The 16,952-nt window shown below is 39.3% G+C and overlaps 1 protein-coding gene across 4 annotated transcripts in view; it reads left to right on the forward strand.

The window, feature by feature from the left end:
• The window catches only part of atp10d (ATPase phospholipid transporting 10D), a 39,364-nt gene that overhangs the window by 5,968 nt on the left and 16,444 nt on the right, over window positions 1-16,952 (forward strand). For 3 of the 4 annotated variants that reach the window (XM_017690491.2, XM_017690489.2, XM_037538697.1), the window contains exons 3-10: window positions 304-498; window positions 6,745-6,949; window positions 8,097-8,182; window positions 8,322-8,428; window positions 9,916-10,047; window positions 10,524-10,636; window positions 11,772-12,024; window positions 14,288-14,487. In XM_017690491.2, the coding sequence (XP_017545980.1) occupies window positions 304-498; window positions 6,745-6,949; window positions 8,097-8,182; window positions 8,322-8,428; window positions 9,916-10,047; window positions 10,524-10,636; window positions 11,772-12,024; window positions 14,288-14,487 (1,291 nt within the window). Of the gene's footprint in view, window positions 1-303; window positions 499-1,904; window positions 2,662-6,744; window positions 6,950-8,096; window positions 8,183-8,321; window positions 8,429-9,915; window positions 10,048-10,523; window positions 10,637-11,771; window positions 12,025-14,287; window positions 14,488-16,952 lie in introns of those variants that run through there. The other variant, XM_037538696.1, reaches the window with a different exon arrangement.

Consider the following 16,952-nt stretch of genomic DNA (forward strand, 5'->3'; position numbering starts at 1 on the left):
TTGGTCCTTATTTTTCATTCTCTTCATAGAAGGTTTTGTGATTTGTACTGAAGTTTACAAGTTCAGTCTGTAGCACAAAATTAGAAGTAAGTAAATGGTGACTGTCAGCTGTGAGAAAAGCTCAACAAAGTCATTGATTTTACTTACGTCAGAGATGACTGTTACTTAAATGCTTATACAATAAGAAAGAAATCAGTTATTATTGTCCATAACATGTGTGATTTCATGCAGCCAATACTGAAACATGTTTAGCTGATATGATGAAATTTGGAAAGACCCTTATTAACAGGAGTGTTTCTATAGGGCGGCAAACCTGTACTTCTTGTTCCTGGTGTTGCTGAATTGGGTCCCTGTGGTGGAGGCCTTTCAGAAGGAAATCACCATGATCCCTCTGGCTGTGGTGCTCACTGTCATTGCGTTCAAAGATGCCATGGAGGACTACAGGCGGTACCGCTATGACCAGAAAATAAACAACAGCATAACACATGTTCACAGCAGGTCAGTGTGTGGGTGATTTGATATGTTGGTATTGTGATTGGTTTGTGTGTGCGTGAATTTGTACATGTGTTAAAATCGAAAAGGCTCAATACTTTATGGGATCCCTTGTAGGATTATAGTGGCCCTTTTGGAGTTGCCCCTTTTTTTTGTATTCCTTTTGCTTTTGGCTTTTTGACAGCTGGCCTCACGTTAACACTGAAAGATGAGAACAGTTTTCAAATGGCAGCAGCTGCCATTTTAATCATATGCTACATTATCAGCAACATTGTTTTCAATTTTAAATGTGAAAAATGTGGTGTGATAACAACACAATAACAACAACAGGCAGCCCTGCAAACTGCGTTTAGTGTTCAAGCCTCAAGCTAGAAAAAATATTATGTGCTGGTGTTTGTAGCCAAAAACGCAATTAAAATCGCAATTACAATATTAGTCTTTAATTGTTCAGTCTATAATTGTTCAGCCTTGCCTGTCACTGTGCTGAAGTGTTCTGTGCTGAATGCTGTAACCGCACTCCTTATAGTGTACATTAGTACATTAGTTCTTGAGTATCGTTTTCATTTTCCTCACATGAAAACGATACTCAAGAACTAATGTACTAATGTACTATGTACAAATTTTCTTTCCTTTTTTTTAATAAGTTCTAATTAAATTTGAACGAAATTCTGATTTAAAATGTAATTAAACAAAGAGAAAATACATAAGTTGCAGACAGTGTAAGTTTTGTTTTATTTGTATTTTGAAAATACTTGGAAAGTGACGTTAAGAACTAAAAATGAAGTACATTAATTAATTACATTTATCTGTTCACATCTACCTTACTCAACCACAAAGTTAGATGGGATGTAGTGTTCTGGTTTCAGTGTGGTTGCACTTTTCTTATGGCAGGACGTTTGTCTTTAACTGCTGGTAGACAGAGCAAAATTGTTGAAAAGTTGCAGGAAATACAAAAAACATTATGGGCTTTGATATGCGAAAGTCCCTCCCCAGCTCTCAACATGAACTGGTAGGCTAGTTCCAGAATCTACTAATAAGTTGGAAGTGTTTTTCAGGAAAAGCAGTATAAGTTATGGGTTGTTGTAAGTGACTGTGACATCAGTATAGAGTCTCTCTCCCTCTCCGCGCCTGTCTACCATTGTGTTATATTAACTCGCTGATTAATGAGTCTTAAATGGCTGTAGTAAATTACTTACCGCCATCATTTCAGATGGACAGAGCACGCCCTGTTCAGCGTCACTTTTTCTGAAGTTATGCTTGTGACTATTGTTCTATGTGTGTCATAGCTACTAGTGTTGGACCTCTGAGCAGGCAGCAGACAGCGTTCTAAAGAGCGAGAGCTGGGCATTCATTTACCAACCACTTTGTCTTTCTGTCCTATATTTCGAAAGCACTTCACTCTTGATTTTTTATGACACCTGGGATTGTTTCCTGGATGAGGAGCGGCCTTACGTGTGTGCTTTAGATTGTCAGGCTTGGCGTCAGATACACCTGCAACACGCATATGTACACACTGTGCTCTTTCCGCGAAAAGATCCTCGAAAAACGACCAACGACTTGAAGAAGTGAATTCAACCCTAGGAAAGTGCAGCACGTTACCAAGGAAAGGATGAAGACACTGAAGCTAATGAGATACGGATTTAAGACACAGACAAATTTGTGAAAGCTGCTGGACATGTTTGAGATAAAGCTCTTGTCTGAGTTGGACTTCAGGGACGTTTTCAGCCGACATCTCTTACTGAAGTTGAAGGCTTGGTGCCTATAGGGCTTTTTTGTGGCTTCACCAGCGGACATGGAGGAACCTGGATTGGGGAGAGACCCCAAAGCAAAGAAGAGGAGAGTGGTGATCCCAAGCTGGACTTATGATGAGGAAGCTGAGAGATTGCAGAAGAAGTACAGTGGGAATAAGATCAGGACCACCAAGTATACCTTACTCTCTTTCATCCCCAAGAACCTGTTTGAACAGCTTCACCGCTTAGCCAACATCTATTTTCTTTTTTTAGCTGCGTTAAATTTTGTGCCCATTGTTAATGCGTTCCAGCCAGAGATTGCAGTCATACCCATTGTTCTGGTAATGTCCGTCACGGCTGTAAAAGACCTGTGGGAAGATCAGCGAAAAAGAAAATCTGACCGTCAGATCAACAACCTGCTTTGTGACACGTATGACAGGTGAACGTACATTAAACATGAGAACAGATGTACAGAAGTATCATTCAAAGATTTAAAGAGGTGTTTCAGAAGAATTCTATGCAGTCTTTGGGTTTAGAGTCTCTAGGTTCACTTAGCTGCCATGCTTTTGTAATACTGTTACCGAGGTGACTATTTACAAATCAGAGCAGATGGGAAAGCCCTAAAACCAAACATGATGCTCAGCTCATATCCATTTGCTGTCTATGATTTTGTGATAAACTTTTAGCATTACAAACAAAAAAATCTGACACTCTGCTGAATAAGTACACTAAATAGTATTGACATTGTTACAGAATGCTATGGAAAAGTGGGAAAATTGCCATATCCAAAAGTTTAAACTTGCTTGTAATTACATGTTTTGTTGATTTTCCAAGTGACAATAAGTTAATACATCCTTTACAGGGAATATACTTAAATATGAATTTAACATATTTTCCTTAGTATGTTAGCAAGTACACAATAATTGAGCATTAAAATGTGCAGAAATGTGTTCTCTGTACAGGATATGTTAACTGATATGTTAACTGCTAACTTAGAAATTCAACAAAACTTGAATTATTATTTATTCCAAACTTTTGAAATCTAGTGTAAACATTCATTTCCATTTTACTTATATACACTATTGGTGGTTCTTCAAGGGTTCTTTAGTAAAGGGGTTCTACACCAAAAAGAGTTCTTTTGGTACAATGCCAGGCTTGTAACAATAGCAGAACTATTTTGAGTGCTATGTAGAACCGGTTTTAAGAAGGTTCTATATAGAACCATCTACATTTTCCATCAGTCTGTAGAACCCTTTCAAGATGCAAGAATGCTTTAAGCGTGCAAAGAGTTCTTTGAATGTTCATGGTTCACTATAGAGCCATTTTCTTTAGTAAAGAACCCTTGAAAAAAATCATCTTTTTAAAGAGTGTACCATTTCTTAGATGCAGACATTGTCCAAACTTGTAATCATCATGGCTACGGCAGTAGAAAAAAAAAACTTTCCTTAAGGTTTTCTTTAGTTTTTGTCTATCTCAGATCGTCACTGTGTGATGTTTACTGAAAAACTAAAGCGTTCTTTTTTTGAGCTGTTGCATTACTGTGCTTGTATAATGTTGGTAATTAGTTCAGTTCTTGAAGCTGTTCCTTCAGCCAGCTCTGTTTTTCAATCGTGCTCAAAACAGCAGAGTAGCTAGTAGCAATTGCCGGTGAGCTGACTACACAGCTCTCAGGGCAGGTGCTGGGGGAAGGGCTGTGTGTTTGTGTGTGTTTGTGTGTGTTATGAAGACACTGCAGCTCTGAAAGTCTCCTGACATTACTGTAATGGGAATACACTAAACTTCAGTGCTCACAAAGGCTGGTCTCTCTGGTCTCTTTCTTCCACTCTCTCACTCAGTCCAAGCTGATACATCTCATTCTTTGTGATGTATGACAGTGCCAGTGTTAATCCTTGGACAGTCACATGCCCTGTTTGACCGTAACTGTTTTTCCTTCCTCCTTTTGTTAGCCTTGCACACTTGTATATCTAAAAGGAGAATTCGACTGATTTTTCAAATATGTCTTAATAATTAATCATTGAAATGTAAACAAAGTCATTCAGAGTGGTCTAAAGTGAAATGATTAATTACAGAAAAGCTTATCAATTTGGATTTTCTTTGCAGTGGTTGTGGTAGGAACCAGGGTTTATGCTGTTCACAAGACAAATATAGCTGTTGTGCTTACTATCTAAAACCACCAGTGAACCTACACGTGTCTTCCAAGTTTTATATGTAATTGAATATTGTAAAATAGTTGATCTGGGAAAGAAAAAGTTTTATTTGGGTACTGTTTGGCCTTACAGTGCCCTCCATATAGCTTATCTCAAAACAAATAAGTTGCTGTAATGTAGCTTTTAGGCTTAAATGAGTTTAATGTAGGCATTGTTTAATGTGTAGGCATTAAACTCTTTTACATTCAGTGTCACCACTGTTGTGAACAGCTCTGACTCATTAAGTTTCCCTGCAACTGAGCGTTTCACATCAAACCACTCTCAATGATGTTATTTAAATATTTTTAAAATTTTAAAAATGGTGCTATTCCCCTTTAATAACAACTTATTTTCATGTAGTTTCTTAGGATGCGGACCCTCAAAGAAGCTTAAGGGGTTAAATAATTCGGCATGTGCTGCTTTTTGTCTTAATCCACTAATTTAACAGTACAGAGTTCAGCAGTGCCATCACTGTAGTGACAACAGATCAAGTAGTCAGACTTTTTCTATAATGTCTACTGATTAAACACCTAAAGATTGTAACTCTTCAGGCTTTAATGGCTTTAAATAAGGCAGTTTGTTATTTTGCACATTGATAAAGCTACTTGTCCCAAGTACCCAAGACACCTAACCCCCAACTGCTCCCCGGGCGCCGTGGATAGGGCTGCCCACCGCTCCGGGCAAGTGTGCTCACTGCCCCTAGTGTGTGTGTTCACTAGTGTGTATGTGGTGTTTCACTTCATGGATGGGTTAAAAGCGGAGGTGGAATTTCCCCAGTAGTGGAATCAAAAAAAGTATCACTTGTACAGGTAAATAGTACAGAAGTTCATTATAAGTTAAACTACTGGGCTACATTATAAGTTAAACTACTGGTTAACTTGCACCACAATTACAGTATCAATGTTTTTTTATTAGTATACATATTTCTGGGTCAAAGGTGCACTAAACATGGATCACACCCTGCCTGTGTGTGTGTGTGTGTGTGTGTGTGTGTGTGTGTGTGTGTGTGTGTGTGTGTGTGTGTATGCACGTGTGTGTGTGTGAATGCTTGTGTACCCATGAGGAATGTGTCACCATATTATCAGTTGCCTTGTATGCTCAAACTCACTTCAGTCCCTCTAGCAATACATTTGACATATGAAGGCAAGTCTTACAGGTAAATAAAGTGCAGTGTGTTGTAAAAGCTATAAGGCAGGCTGTAACACATCATAAACTTGTTCGAGAAATCTGTTACCAGTGTTTCATAAAGTAGGCCACATAAACTTTGAAAGTTAACTTCTAAAACTCCACAGAACTGCCAGCAGTTCCATTCCTTAGTCATATAACTTAAGCTTGTTTTTCATGTAGTTACTAAATAATAATCCTCAGATTATTATTGTGTGTGTTCAGGATCCTCAGATCCTGAATTGAATGCTCTATTTTAAAGAGTGAGAATTATTCACAGTGGTGGTGATGGGAACCAGACAGCTGAAGCATTAAATGCCTCTAAAAGCTGCATCACATAAGGTTTTCACATGAAATTGACATTGTTTCATAATATATTTATGGTAAGTTTTTGGTCTAAAATGTAAAATGTATGAAACCTATTCTTGATGGAGAGGTACATGCAGGATGTTCTAAGAAAAACCGGTCCCTATAGAAAACTTTTTTTTTTTAACCTAATTTTCATTATAAATGTTAGAAGTATAATCTTTTACAACATTACAAGTACAATCCAAAGATTTGCATTGTAGATATTGTGACTCCTGGTTCCTGTCACCACCACTGTAAATAAGATGTGCATTAGTAAGTTTCTCCACAATGTACCGTTTCACATCAAAACCTGAATAACTTTGTTTACGTCTCGACCATTTAATTCTGGAGTAATTTCAAGGAATTGGTTCTACTGGTGTGCATGCAAGAAATGTCTTCATGTTATCAGTATTTTTTTGTTCACAACACTGTCTCTGTCTTTAAGTGCCAGTATCAAGGCCAGTACTGATACAGTGTTGGTGCAATGCTGATTGAGACTCTCAGCACTCTCAGGCTGGTGAAGTTGTTTAGCCTAGTTCAGTATGAATCCCATGTGGTCTTGACATAAAGGGAAGGATTATTGTTACATTTTCCGTTTTTTTTTTCTTTTGTCGTTGATGTGTTGTGGAGTATTGCTTAGTTTGTGTGTGAGTTGCGCTGACGGGAACAACAGTAATGGTGTGTGATTTCTGTGTCTGTGGGTGTTGAGAAGGAAATACATGGTATAATTGTAGCATTGTTTAAATTGTTAAAACGATTATGCGTGCTGTTATAATACCCATCTGACCTGAAAAATTTTGGATATTTGTGTATGTGTGTTGTAGGAGGCAGAGGGGATATGTGGAGCGTCGATGGGCAGACGTTTGTGTGGGTGACGTGGTGCGTCTGTGCTGCAATGAGATCATTCCTGCTGACATGGTGCTGCTTCACTCATCTGACCCCAATGGAATATGTTACATTGAAACTGCCAACCTGGATGGGGAAACAAACCTCAAACAGAGACAGGTGGTACAAGACCTTCCTCAACAAGTAAGCCAAAGCCATTGTCGTTAGCTCCTTCTTTTAACTCTAATGACTTAATTCAAAGTCATAAAAATGATTTCAGTCAATTAAATCAAGGGATTATACACTGTTGTTACACCTTGTACAGTTAGAGACTGCAGGTCTTCTTTGTCCAAAAACCCAGTAACGCTGTTGTACTTGATATACTCCAAGCAACACCCCCTACTGTACCACTACTACATTGGTATCACTGCTGTGCTGAGAAAGTTCGACCACCTAAATAATATCTGGTCAGTGGTCCCCCTGTATTGTTTAATGAGTTAGAGGGGACTGATGAATTGTAAAGCACCACAGGAGCTACGGTCTGTAACTAGAACTATAAAGTGGGCCTAAATGGAACAAACCTCAGTTCCAAAAACATTGTGACAATATGTAAAATGCAAATGAACAGAGAGAGCAGTGATTTGTAAATCCACTTTGACCTCTGTTTGATCAAACACAGCATGGGTGTGTTACTGTTTGAACATCATTGTTTTTTTTATAAATGTATGCTTGTCCTGAAATTGATGCCTGTCATGTTCAGAAAATTCAGGATGGTGTAGGAGTCAGAACTATGAGAAGTGTTAAATATATATCTTAAAAAGGCAAGACAGCGAGACTTAGGTATAAAAGGAGCATTCAGGAAAGGTCCAGTCCTTTATGAGCAAGGATTTGTAGAGGCCCGCCACTTTTCCAAAAAACATGCGTCAGTGAATAATCCAACTGTTTTACAAGTTTACATGTCCCTCCATGAGTGATTGCAAGAACTTCAGGTATTTCACCCTCTGTGGTGCATATATTTTTGAAAAATTCATAGATTCTGGAGAAATGGGAATGCTTTGACGTACCATTGTCAGAAAACATTGTTTGTCTCTGCGTCCACAAAAACAAGTTAAGATTATACTATTCTCAGCAGAAGCCATATGATAACAACGTTTAGAATCTCCACCAACTTCTCTGGGTTTCAGCTCATCTGAAATGGACTAATGTGCAGTGGAAACATGGACTGTGGTCCCAACCTTTTTGGAATTGAGATTTTTAGATACACTTGCCAAAATGGCTTATGAGTGTAGCTTCAAGGGTGTTCTTAATAAACTGGCATCTTACTGTATTATCTGTATGCCCTTTGTTTTAGGGATCAGAATTTACTCCAGAAAACTTTAGCAGTCGCATCGAGTGTGAAAACCCCAACAATGATCTGAGGCGCTTTAGGGGTTACATGTGAGTCTATATGAGTGAATTGTTGCTGTTTCAGATTTTTCTTTTTTTTAATGGTATTGTTTGTTATGTAAATGTGAAGAGACATAGCTTACTTGCTTACTCTATAACAATTGTCTCTGTATGTGTGTTGTGTGTTCAGGGAGCATCCTAATAAAGTAAGGGTGGGATTACATAGTGAAAACCTCCTGTTGAGAAGCTGTACAGTGAGGAACACAGAGACTGTGACTGGCATTGTGGTCTATGCAGGTAACACCAGTTAAAAGTTCAAAGTGTGTGTGTATGTGTGCATGTATGTATACAGATTATCCCAACTAAACACCTGCTTGCACTTTGGTACCTGTCCACTGATTTACCTGCTGCACGAATTCTCAACATCTGGAGTCAGTAGCATGTGTTCTTAATTGCTGCAGCTCCCTGAAAGGTCTGTACATTGCAACACTTTACAGGCTTGTGGAGTTGATGGTTGCACTAGGGCTCACACTTACCTGACTGGTTTAATACTACAGCTGAAGCGTTCTCAGAAATTACAGATGCACCAGATTTTTTTTTTCGTTTCCTGGAGTCGCACAATAAACAATTTTTGTATTATCACTGAATGAGTTTCCACAATAAGTACATCATTAAGAGCTCAAATTACTTCACACGCAGCACCAAGGTGATGCTAATAGAATGGCAGAGACAAATAGTTAGGAAAACAATGAGTGGTTGCTGGGGTTAAACCCCCAGTACAGTGCACAGTGCAAAACTAGTCTGTCCTGAACTACTAGCCTATAGAAATACTTAATTTGTGATCACTCCCAGTGTTGTGTGTAAAATGTGTTATTCAATAATGTTTGTCACAACATATCTGCATCACTATAAGGAAGTTGTTAAGAAATAAAATGTTCATTTATTCATTTTTGTAGTCCTTTATCAAACTAAAAAGAATATATAGAGACTTTCTGTGAAAAGTCCTCTTTCATGAAATGCTGACTGATTCTCAGCCTCTGAGTGCATAAAACTATGCTTGCAGATTTCATGTAAATAGCTATTAATATATTATTATAATTTTTTAATTTTATTTTAATTTTAGCTATTTGCCTGAAGGAGATGTAGGTCCTATTTCTGTTTACACCCTAGTGTCAGTCACAGTACTTTAATCATAATCTATTGCTTCTCATATTGTCATTGTGATATCCAGCAGCTTTTTATATCCATATTGTGCAGCCCTACTGTATACTATAGAACAGTAGATGAGGAAGTACTCATTTCTAATTACTGCTATTGAAAACATAGAATTTAAAAGTCTCATAGTCTTGGACTTTTGCATAAGCTTGCAGTGCATGGACTTGTATTGGAGATTAAAATGAGACAAAAGTCAAACAGTTGACATATTGTTATATTTCAGCTGTTATATTTGGAAAAGCTGTTTCCGCTGCTTTGCTGATCCTTGACATATCCTTGACTGTATGATCTAATGAGCTGTATTCCATGTTGGATATACAACCCCAATTCCAATGAAGTTGGGACGTTGTGTAAAACATAAATAAAAACAGAATACGATGATTTGCAAATCCTTTTCAACCTATATTCAATTGAATACATTACAAAGACGAGATATTTAATGTTCAAACGGATAAACTTTATTGTTTTTTGCAAATATTCACTCATTTTGAATTTGATGGAACATTTGTTTCTTGCTGATATTTTATTTTGTATACAAGAACAAATGAAGTTTATGAAATTTTTTACAGGTCATGAGACAAAAGCAATGCAGAATAACAGTGGGCCGCGCTATAAGCGCAGTAAATTGGAGCGCAGGCTTAATGTAGATGTCCTGTGGAGTGTAGTCCTACTGCTGCTCATGTGCCTTACTGCTGCTGTAGGTATGGATCACTCACTCACATTTCATTCACGCTATTCATGCTATTCACTGCATCCACAACGACAGATTATTGTCAGATTGTGGATATTCTTTAACACAGTTCAAGAAGCCACTCAAGGTGGTGCGGTACAGTAATTAACCATGGTTAAGAGCTGATGTTTGGCACATCTGAAACAAATCACTAACACATAGTCTCAGGTTTGTTCCTTTCATACAACTTCCAAACAAAGTGACACAGTAGACAGTATGATTGATTAAATATACCAATGTTCAATAAATCATTGAATGTATTATTAATAATAATCACAAATACAAAATTCAGTTGCGGTTTGTATATTTACTATTTTAATGTGGCTTGGCCAATCAGATTTTAGAACCACAACCATCTGTTTTACAGCATTCATTTACTGTAATATTATTTGATGTTATTTGTTTGTGTCTTCATTATTAAATCAGGATTCTGCTTTTGTTGATTAGGCCATGGTGTGTGGCTGAGCAGACTGAAGGATCCTGTCTTCATGATCCCTGATGACACAGACCCTGCCCTTGCTGGCTTCTACATGTTCTGGACTATGATTATTGTCCTGCAGGTGTGTGTATATATAGCATCTCTGCAAACATGTCTACTCTGGCCCACACTAGGTACCAGCAGACTGTCTGGCCTCATGAGGTTGCTTAGTTACCATTGTCGATATTTGACATATTTGATATTTGATATGTTTCTCAGACTAAACTGCCAAACCTTTCTTTCCTTATAACATTACACCCATGAACATAAGCAGTGTTCATGGCACTTACATTGGTTTTATACCAGACTTTATTTGATTTTATTAGGTTTTGGCATTCAGTTTTGCGAACTCTTACTGATGCACATGTGAATGTCTGCTGCATTGGATGTTTGCATATGTACAGTCATATGCAAAAGTTGGTCAAATTGCATGTGAAAACAAAAGTGAATATAAGGGAACACATTCTGCAGGGGACCAACTTAAATGTGGCATTTTTCTGCAAATTGTAGTGCACTTATTCTATTTATTTGTTAAGTTTAACGCATAAAAAAAGAAAACATAAAATATAAAATGTGCTATAACTTTTGCCCTGGCCACTTTTTATTTATTTCCCCCTAATATGTTAAATTCAGCAAATAAACAGTAATTGTGCATTAAAATGTGACAGAAGTATGTTCTCTGTAGAGGAGGTGTACTTACTTTCACTTTGGAAATAAGCGCAGTGAACTGGAGTGCAGGCTTAATGTTGATGTGCTGTGGAGTGTAGTCCAAAACCAGGGGTCCTCAGACTTTTGCATATGACTGTATATGGTAGTGTGTGCTACTGTATACTGTGGGAATTTAAAGCAGGCTTAAATTATTTTGGCTTCAGCAGATATTTGCTTAAAGAATAAATTGTTGGCAATGAACAGATGTTTAGATTTGACTGAGAATGTTCAGATGCTAATATGTCTGCACTTTACTACATTGTATAATTCTGCATTTTTTGATGAATGTATATTTTTACAAATATTTATATAACGGCAAGAGCAATTATGTTTGACATGAAATATGTTGGATACCAGATATCTGCATTGTATTGCGAGTTACTGTATAACTGAAGGCAGATTCCTTACATTTGCAAGCTTACAGTACTGGGCCAGTAAAGCCTGATTCAGATTTTCACTTGAACATACACATGTGCTTTTACCCTCTTTTCTGTCTCTTTTTGTTACAGGTGCTCATTCCAGTCTCCTTGTATGTGTCTATAGAAATAGTGAAGTTGGGCCAGATCTATTTTATCCAGAATGATCTGGATCTGTATAATGCCAGGCTGGATTCTGGCGTACAGTGCAGGGCACTGAACATTACAGAGGATCTAGGACAGATCCAGTACCTGTTCTCTGACAAGACAGGAACTCTTACGGAGAACCGCATGCTGTTCCGCCGGTGCACTGTTGCTGGCACTGAGTACCCTCATCATGAAAACGGTCAGTTTTACCCCACCCCCATGATGACCTGCAGTAGTTTGATAACAAACATGTCTGTGTGTCTCTTCTTTTGTTTGAGCTTGCTGAGCCACCTCAACCACTTTTCCTCAATGGTTTATTAATGAATGGGTCCTACAAACTGTGTCTTTTATCATTTGCTGTGAATGGCATTAAAACATTTTCAGTGTCTATTGCAGTTACTGTGTTACTGTACTGTTCTATTCTTGTATATGCACACAAATACTTTAAATATGTAAAAAAAAATAATTCATTTAGCAGGGTGGACAACCCCCCTTTCTGTTTATTTGGCCTACTGTAGCCTGCAGGATGTTACTGTAGCCATAACACTGTGGGCTGCATGCCTTGTTTTAGTGTCAAGTGACAGGAGTAGCCCTATTGTCAGTGTATTCAAGAACAATATAAACCACCCTGTCAGTGGTGTCTTGTAAAAGTTTTAGCTTTTTATGAACTCAGTGACTGTCAGGTAGTTAATATATTTGACTACGTATTAGTATAGCAATGTGTTCATACTTCTGTACACTTTCTGTAGATTCTCTTTAATGCATACTATATTCCCTTTTAATTAGTTAATTCAGTTACTTTTAGATGTAACCATTGCTGACACAGGTGTTCATTTGTGCAGAGACAGCTTGAATAATCTTATAGATTAGCACAATAGAAAAGGCAAAGAAATAAATGCTCTAGAGGAGCCACACAAATTCACCATGTTCAGCAGTTTAGGGCTGTGGAGCAGAGGAACTGCATTCTCTGGATTGGTGATGCTCCTTCCGGTACCCTTAGTGTAAGTTAGATGGGCGTTTGTGATCCAGAACTAATCCAACATCAGTATCTGATCTCAGTAATGCTCTTGTGGCTGAATGCAATCAAATCCATACAGCAATGTTCCAACATCTAGTGTGAAGGTTTCCTAGAAGAGAAGAGGCTAGTACTGCAGCAAATGGGGGCAAAATCTCTATTAATGTTCTTGATTTCAGAAGAAAAGTTGTATGTGAATGAGCAGGTGCCTAGAAACCTTTTTACATACAATGTTTCTTAATGTAATAAGTTTTAATTATAAGTGATTTTGGATTTCTGTCGGTCAGTTCATCATGACATCTTAGTAATCTTAAAGGGCCTATATCCTTATTTTTTTTGTAGTGAGTAGAAAAAACTCATAACTCTTTTTCACATGAAACTTTTACCTCTTCTTTATTTCTTAGAATTCAACAGACTGTTTTCATTACTGTGCTTTTAAGACTGATATACAAGATCTGTTCTGATTGGCTGGCCTATATTGTGCCTCATTCATAAAACAATCTGGGCTGAAACACTCTTTTTAACTTAAGCGTGAATGGGCGGAGCTAAATTGCTAATAAGTGGATGTATGTATTGGTATCATGTCATCACATAAACAATGAATTCAAAACAGACTGTTTTTTTTTTCAGCTTAATTTCCATATATGGACTGTACAGATTGAGGAGTAAACAGTACATTTGGAAACAATGTTTACCTATTTTAACAAACTTTTTTATATGAAAACTAAGAAGAGAAGAAGAATTAGATTTTCTGTGATATAGGTCTTTTAAGATTCTGTACAGCAGTGGTCATGAACCCTGGCCCTGGAGATCTACCTTCCTGCAGAATCTAGTTCCGAACATAGTCTACCCTAGTCAACACCTGCTTCAGCAAATAATTACTACAGAAGTCCTTTAATGGCTGGATTACTGTTAGTGATTTTGATGCAGGTTGGAACTAAAACTCTGCAGGAAAGTAGATCTCCAGAAGGAGGGTTGGTGACCACTGCTATACAGAGCTATAGTAGCACAAAATCTAAGCAAGGCATTCACCCTGAAAACAGACTGTAAGACCTTAGTCAGTAAAAACATACATGATGGGTGCATGTTGTGTGGCCCAAAAGACTGTAATATTTATTCAGTTTTCAACTGATGTGTCTGCGTATCGCTACTGTCCGAATAAAACCTTGTATCTCCATTTTTGTTGTTTTTCAGTTTTTGACAGTTTTTGAAAGAACTCATTGTGTAAATTTCATGATGAATGGACCAAAAGAAATGACCCAGTTACTTGATTGCTTGGAAATAATTCTGGTTCCATTGACTTACATTAAAAGTGGAGTATGTTTTTACCTTCTGCTGTAAAGTTCTCATTTTGGAGATATGAGGTTTTGTTCCAACAGCAGCGATTATGCTTCATGTTGAGATTATGTAATGACTCAGTAATACATATTTCTGTTCCAACTTCCAGCTCGTGCCATGGAGCAGTATGAAGAGCAGTGCCATGGGCCGCTGGATAATACACTCACACTGCGCTCTCGCTCCAGCAGGAAGTCGCTCAGCTGCAACCGCAGCTCTGTATCTCTCAACACACTTGCTGCAGTCTCTGACATACACTCGCCACATGACACCCTCCGCCGACACGCAGCTGGGGCTTTCAGCAGTACCATGGTGAATAAAGGAAGATCCTAAAGATAATTTTTATATACTATTAGAATAATGAATAATAATAGCAATTACTGTAAATTATACCAATATTAATCGCTTAAAATCCCAGGTTTATTACAGGTTTATTATTCAGTAACTACAGGGACTTCAATCCAAATTGGCTGAGCTATTCGTAGGTCATAGAAGTGTATAAGAGATTAAACTGATGTGCAAGTTATGTCTTTATGACAGTGAAGCTAGTTAACTGTTGGTTCAGTGTGATAAATTGAATGAACAGCAATTTCCTGAAAATGGTCATAACTCTGTGAAATTCTACTTATTACATCTGCTGTACATAGATCAAAAGTGAAGTTTTAAACTATGAAGTTTAGCATATATTAAATCTGAAGTGTGAGACATGGGTGTTATCCTTGATGCTTAATTTAGTTGACATTGATTTAGTGTAACCAAAAGAGCATTTTTAATCTTAAAACATTCCTAAAGTCTTCCTAAGGTCCCTAAGAACAAAGCGCAAAAGAAATGGTGAGGCTGCATTTAGAGTTAACACTCCACAACTGTGGAAGTGCCTCCTGTGAGACGCAGAGTACGCGTCTTCAGTTAGCAGTTTTTAATAAGCAGCTTTTCTGTAGTTTAATTTATGACAGCATTTTACTTTTTATAGGCAAATGTTTATTGTTAATATTATTTAAATATCCTTTAGATTTTCAAAGTTTTTTTATTATATGTTACAATGTATTATCGTCCATTTCATTATTACTGTTGGTGTAGTGTAGTGGTTAACACCTCTGCCTTCTACGCTGTAGACTGGGGTTCAATCCCCCACCTGGGTAAGCACCCTGCACTATACCAATAGGAGTTCTTGGGCGAGATTCCTAACACCACCTTGACCTTCCATCCATCCATCCATCCATCATCTTCCGCTTCTCCGGGGTTCGGGTCGCGGGGGCAGCATCCTGAGCAATGAAGCCCAGACCTCCCTTTCCCCAGCCACTTCCACTAGCTCCCTGGGAGGGATTCCGAGGCGCTCCCAGGCCAGCTGGGCGATATAGTCACGCCAGCGTGTCCTGGGTCTTCCCCGGGGTCTCCTCCCCGGTGGACTTGCCTGTGACACCTCCCAAGGGAGGCGTCCAGGAGGCATCCTAACAAGATGCCCGAACCACCTCAACTGGCTCCTCTCGACGTGAAGAAGCAGCGGCTCTACTCCGAGTCCCTCTCGGATGACCGAACTTCTCACCCTATCTCTAAGGGAGAGTCCAGCCACCCTGCGGAGGAAACTCATTTCAGCCGCTTGTATTCGCGATCTCGTTCTTTCGGTCATTACCCAAAGCTCATGACCATAGGTGAGGGTGGGAACATAGATCGACCAGTAAATCGAGAGCCTTGCCTTATGGCTCAGCTCTTTCTTTACCACAACAGACCGGTAAAGAGCCCGCATCACTGCTGACCCAGCACCAATCCGCCTGTCAATCTCCCGCTCCCTTGTACCATCACTCGTGAACAAGACCCCGAGATACTTAAACTCCTCCACTTGAGGCAAGAGCTCATCCCCGACCCAGAGAGGGCTCTCCACCCTTTCCCGCGTGAGAACCATGGCCTCGGATTTGGAGGTACTGATCCTCATCCCGGCCGCTTCACACTCGGCTGCAAACCGATCCAGTGAAAGCTGAAGTTCACGGCCTGATGTCCCCAATAGGACCACATCATCTGCGAACAGCAGCGATGTGACCCTGAGGTCACCAAACCGGACACCCTCCATCCCCTGACTGCGCCTAGAAATTCTATCCATAAAAATTATGAATAGAATCGGTGACAAAGGGCAGCCCTGACGGAGTCCAACTCTCACTGGGAAAAAGTCTGACTTACTGCCGGCCATGCGAACCAAGCTCCTGCTTTGTTTGTACAGGGCCTGAATGGCTCGTAGCAAAGAGCCATGTACCCCGTACTCCCGAAGCACCTCCTACAGAATACCCCGGGGAACACAGTCGAATGCCTTCTCCAAATCCACAAAGCACATGTGGATTGGTTGGGCAAACTCCCATGAACCCTCGAGAATCCTGGAGAGGGTAAAGAGTTGGTCCAGTGTTCCACGACCAGGGCGGAACCCGCACTGCTCCTCCTGGATCCGAGGTTCGACTATAAGCCGGACTCTCTTCTCCAGTACCCTTGCATAGACCTTACCAGGGAGGCTGAGGAGTGTGATTCCCCTGTAGTTGGAACACACCCTCCGGTCCCCCTTTTTAAAAAGAGGCACCACCACCCCAGTCTGCCAATCAAGTGGCACCACCCCCGATGTCCACGCAATGTTGAAAAGGCGTGTCAGCCAAGACAGCCCCACAACATCCAGAGCCTTGAGGAACTCGGGACGGATCTCATCCACCCCTGCAGCCCTGCCGCCAATGAGCTTTTTAACTACCTTAGCGACTTCGGCCTCAGTAATGGACAAGCCTATTCCCGTGTCCCCAGACTCT

The sequence above is a fragment of the Pygocentrus nattereri genome, chromosome 5, assembly GCF_015220715.1.
Source record: "Pygocentrus nattereri isolate fPygNat1 chromosome 5, fPygNat1.pri, whole genome shotgun sequence".
Taxonomy (NCBI): domain Eukaryota; kingdom Metazoa; phylum Chordata; class Actinopteri; order Characiformes; family Serrasalmidae; genus Pygocentrus; species Pygocentrus nattereri.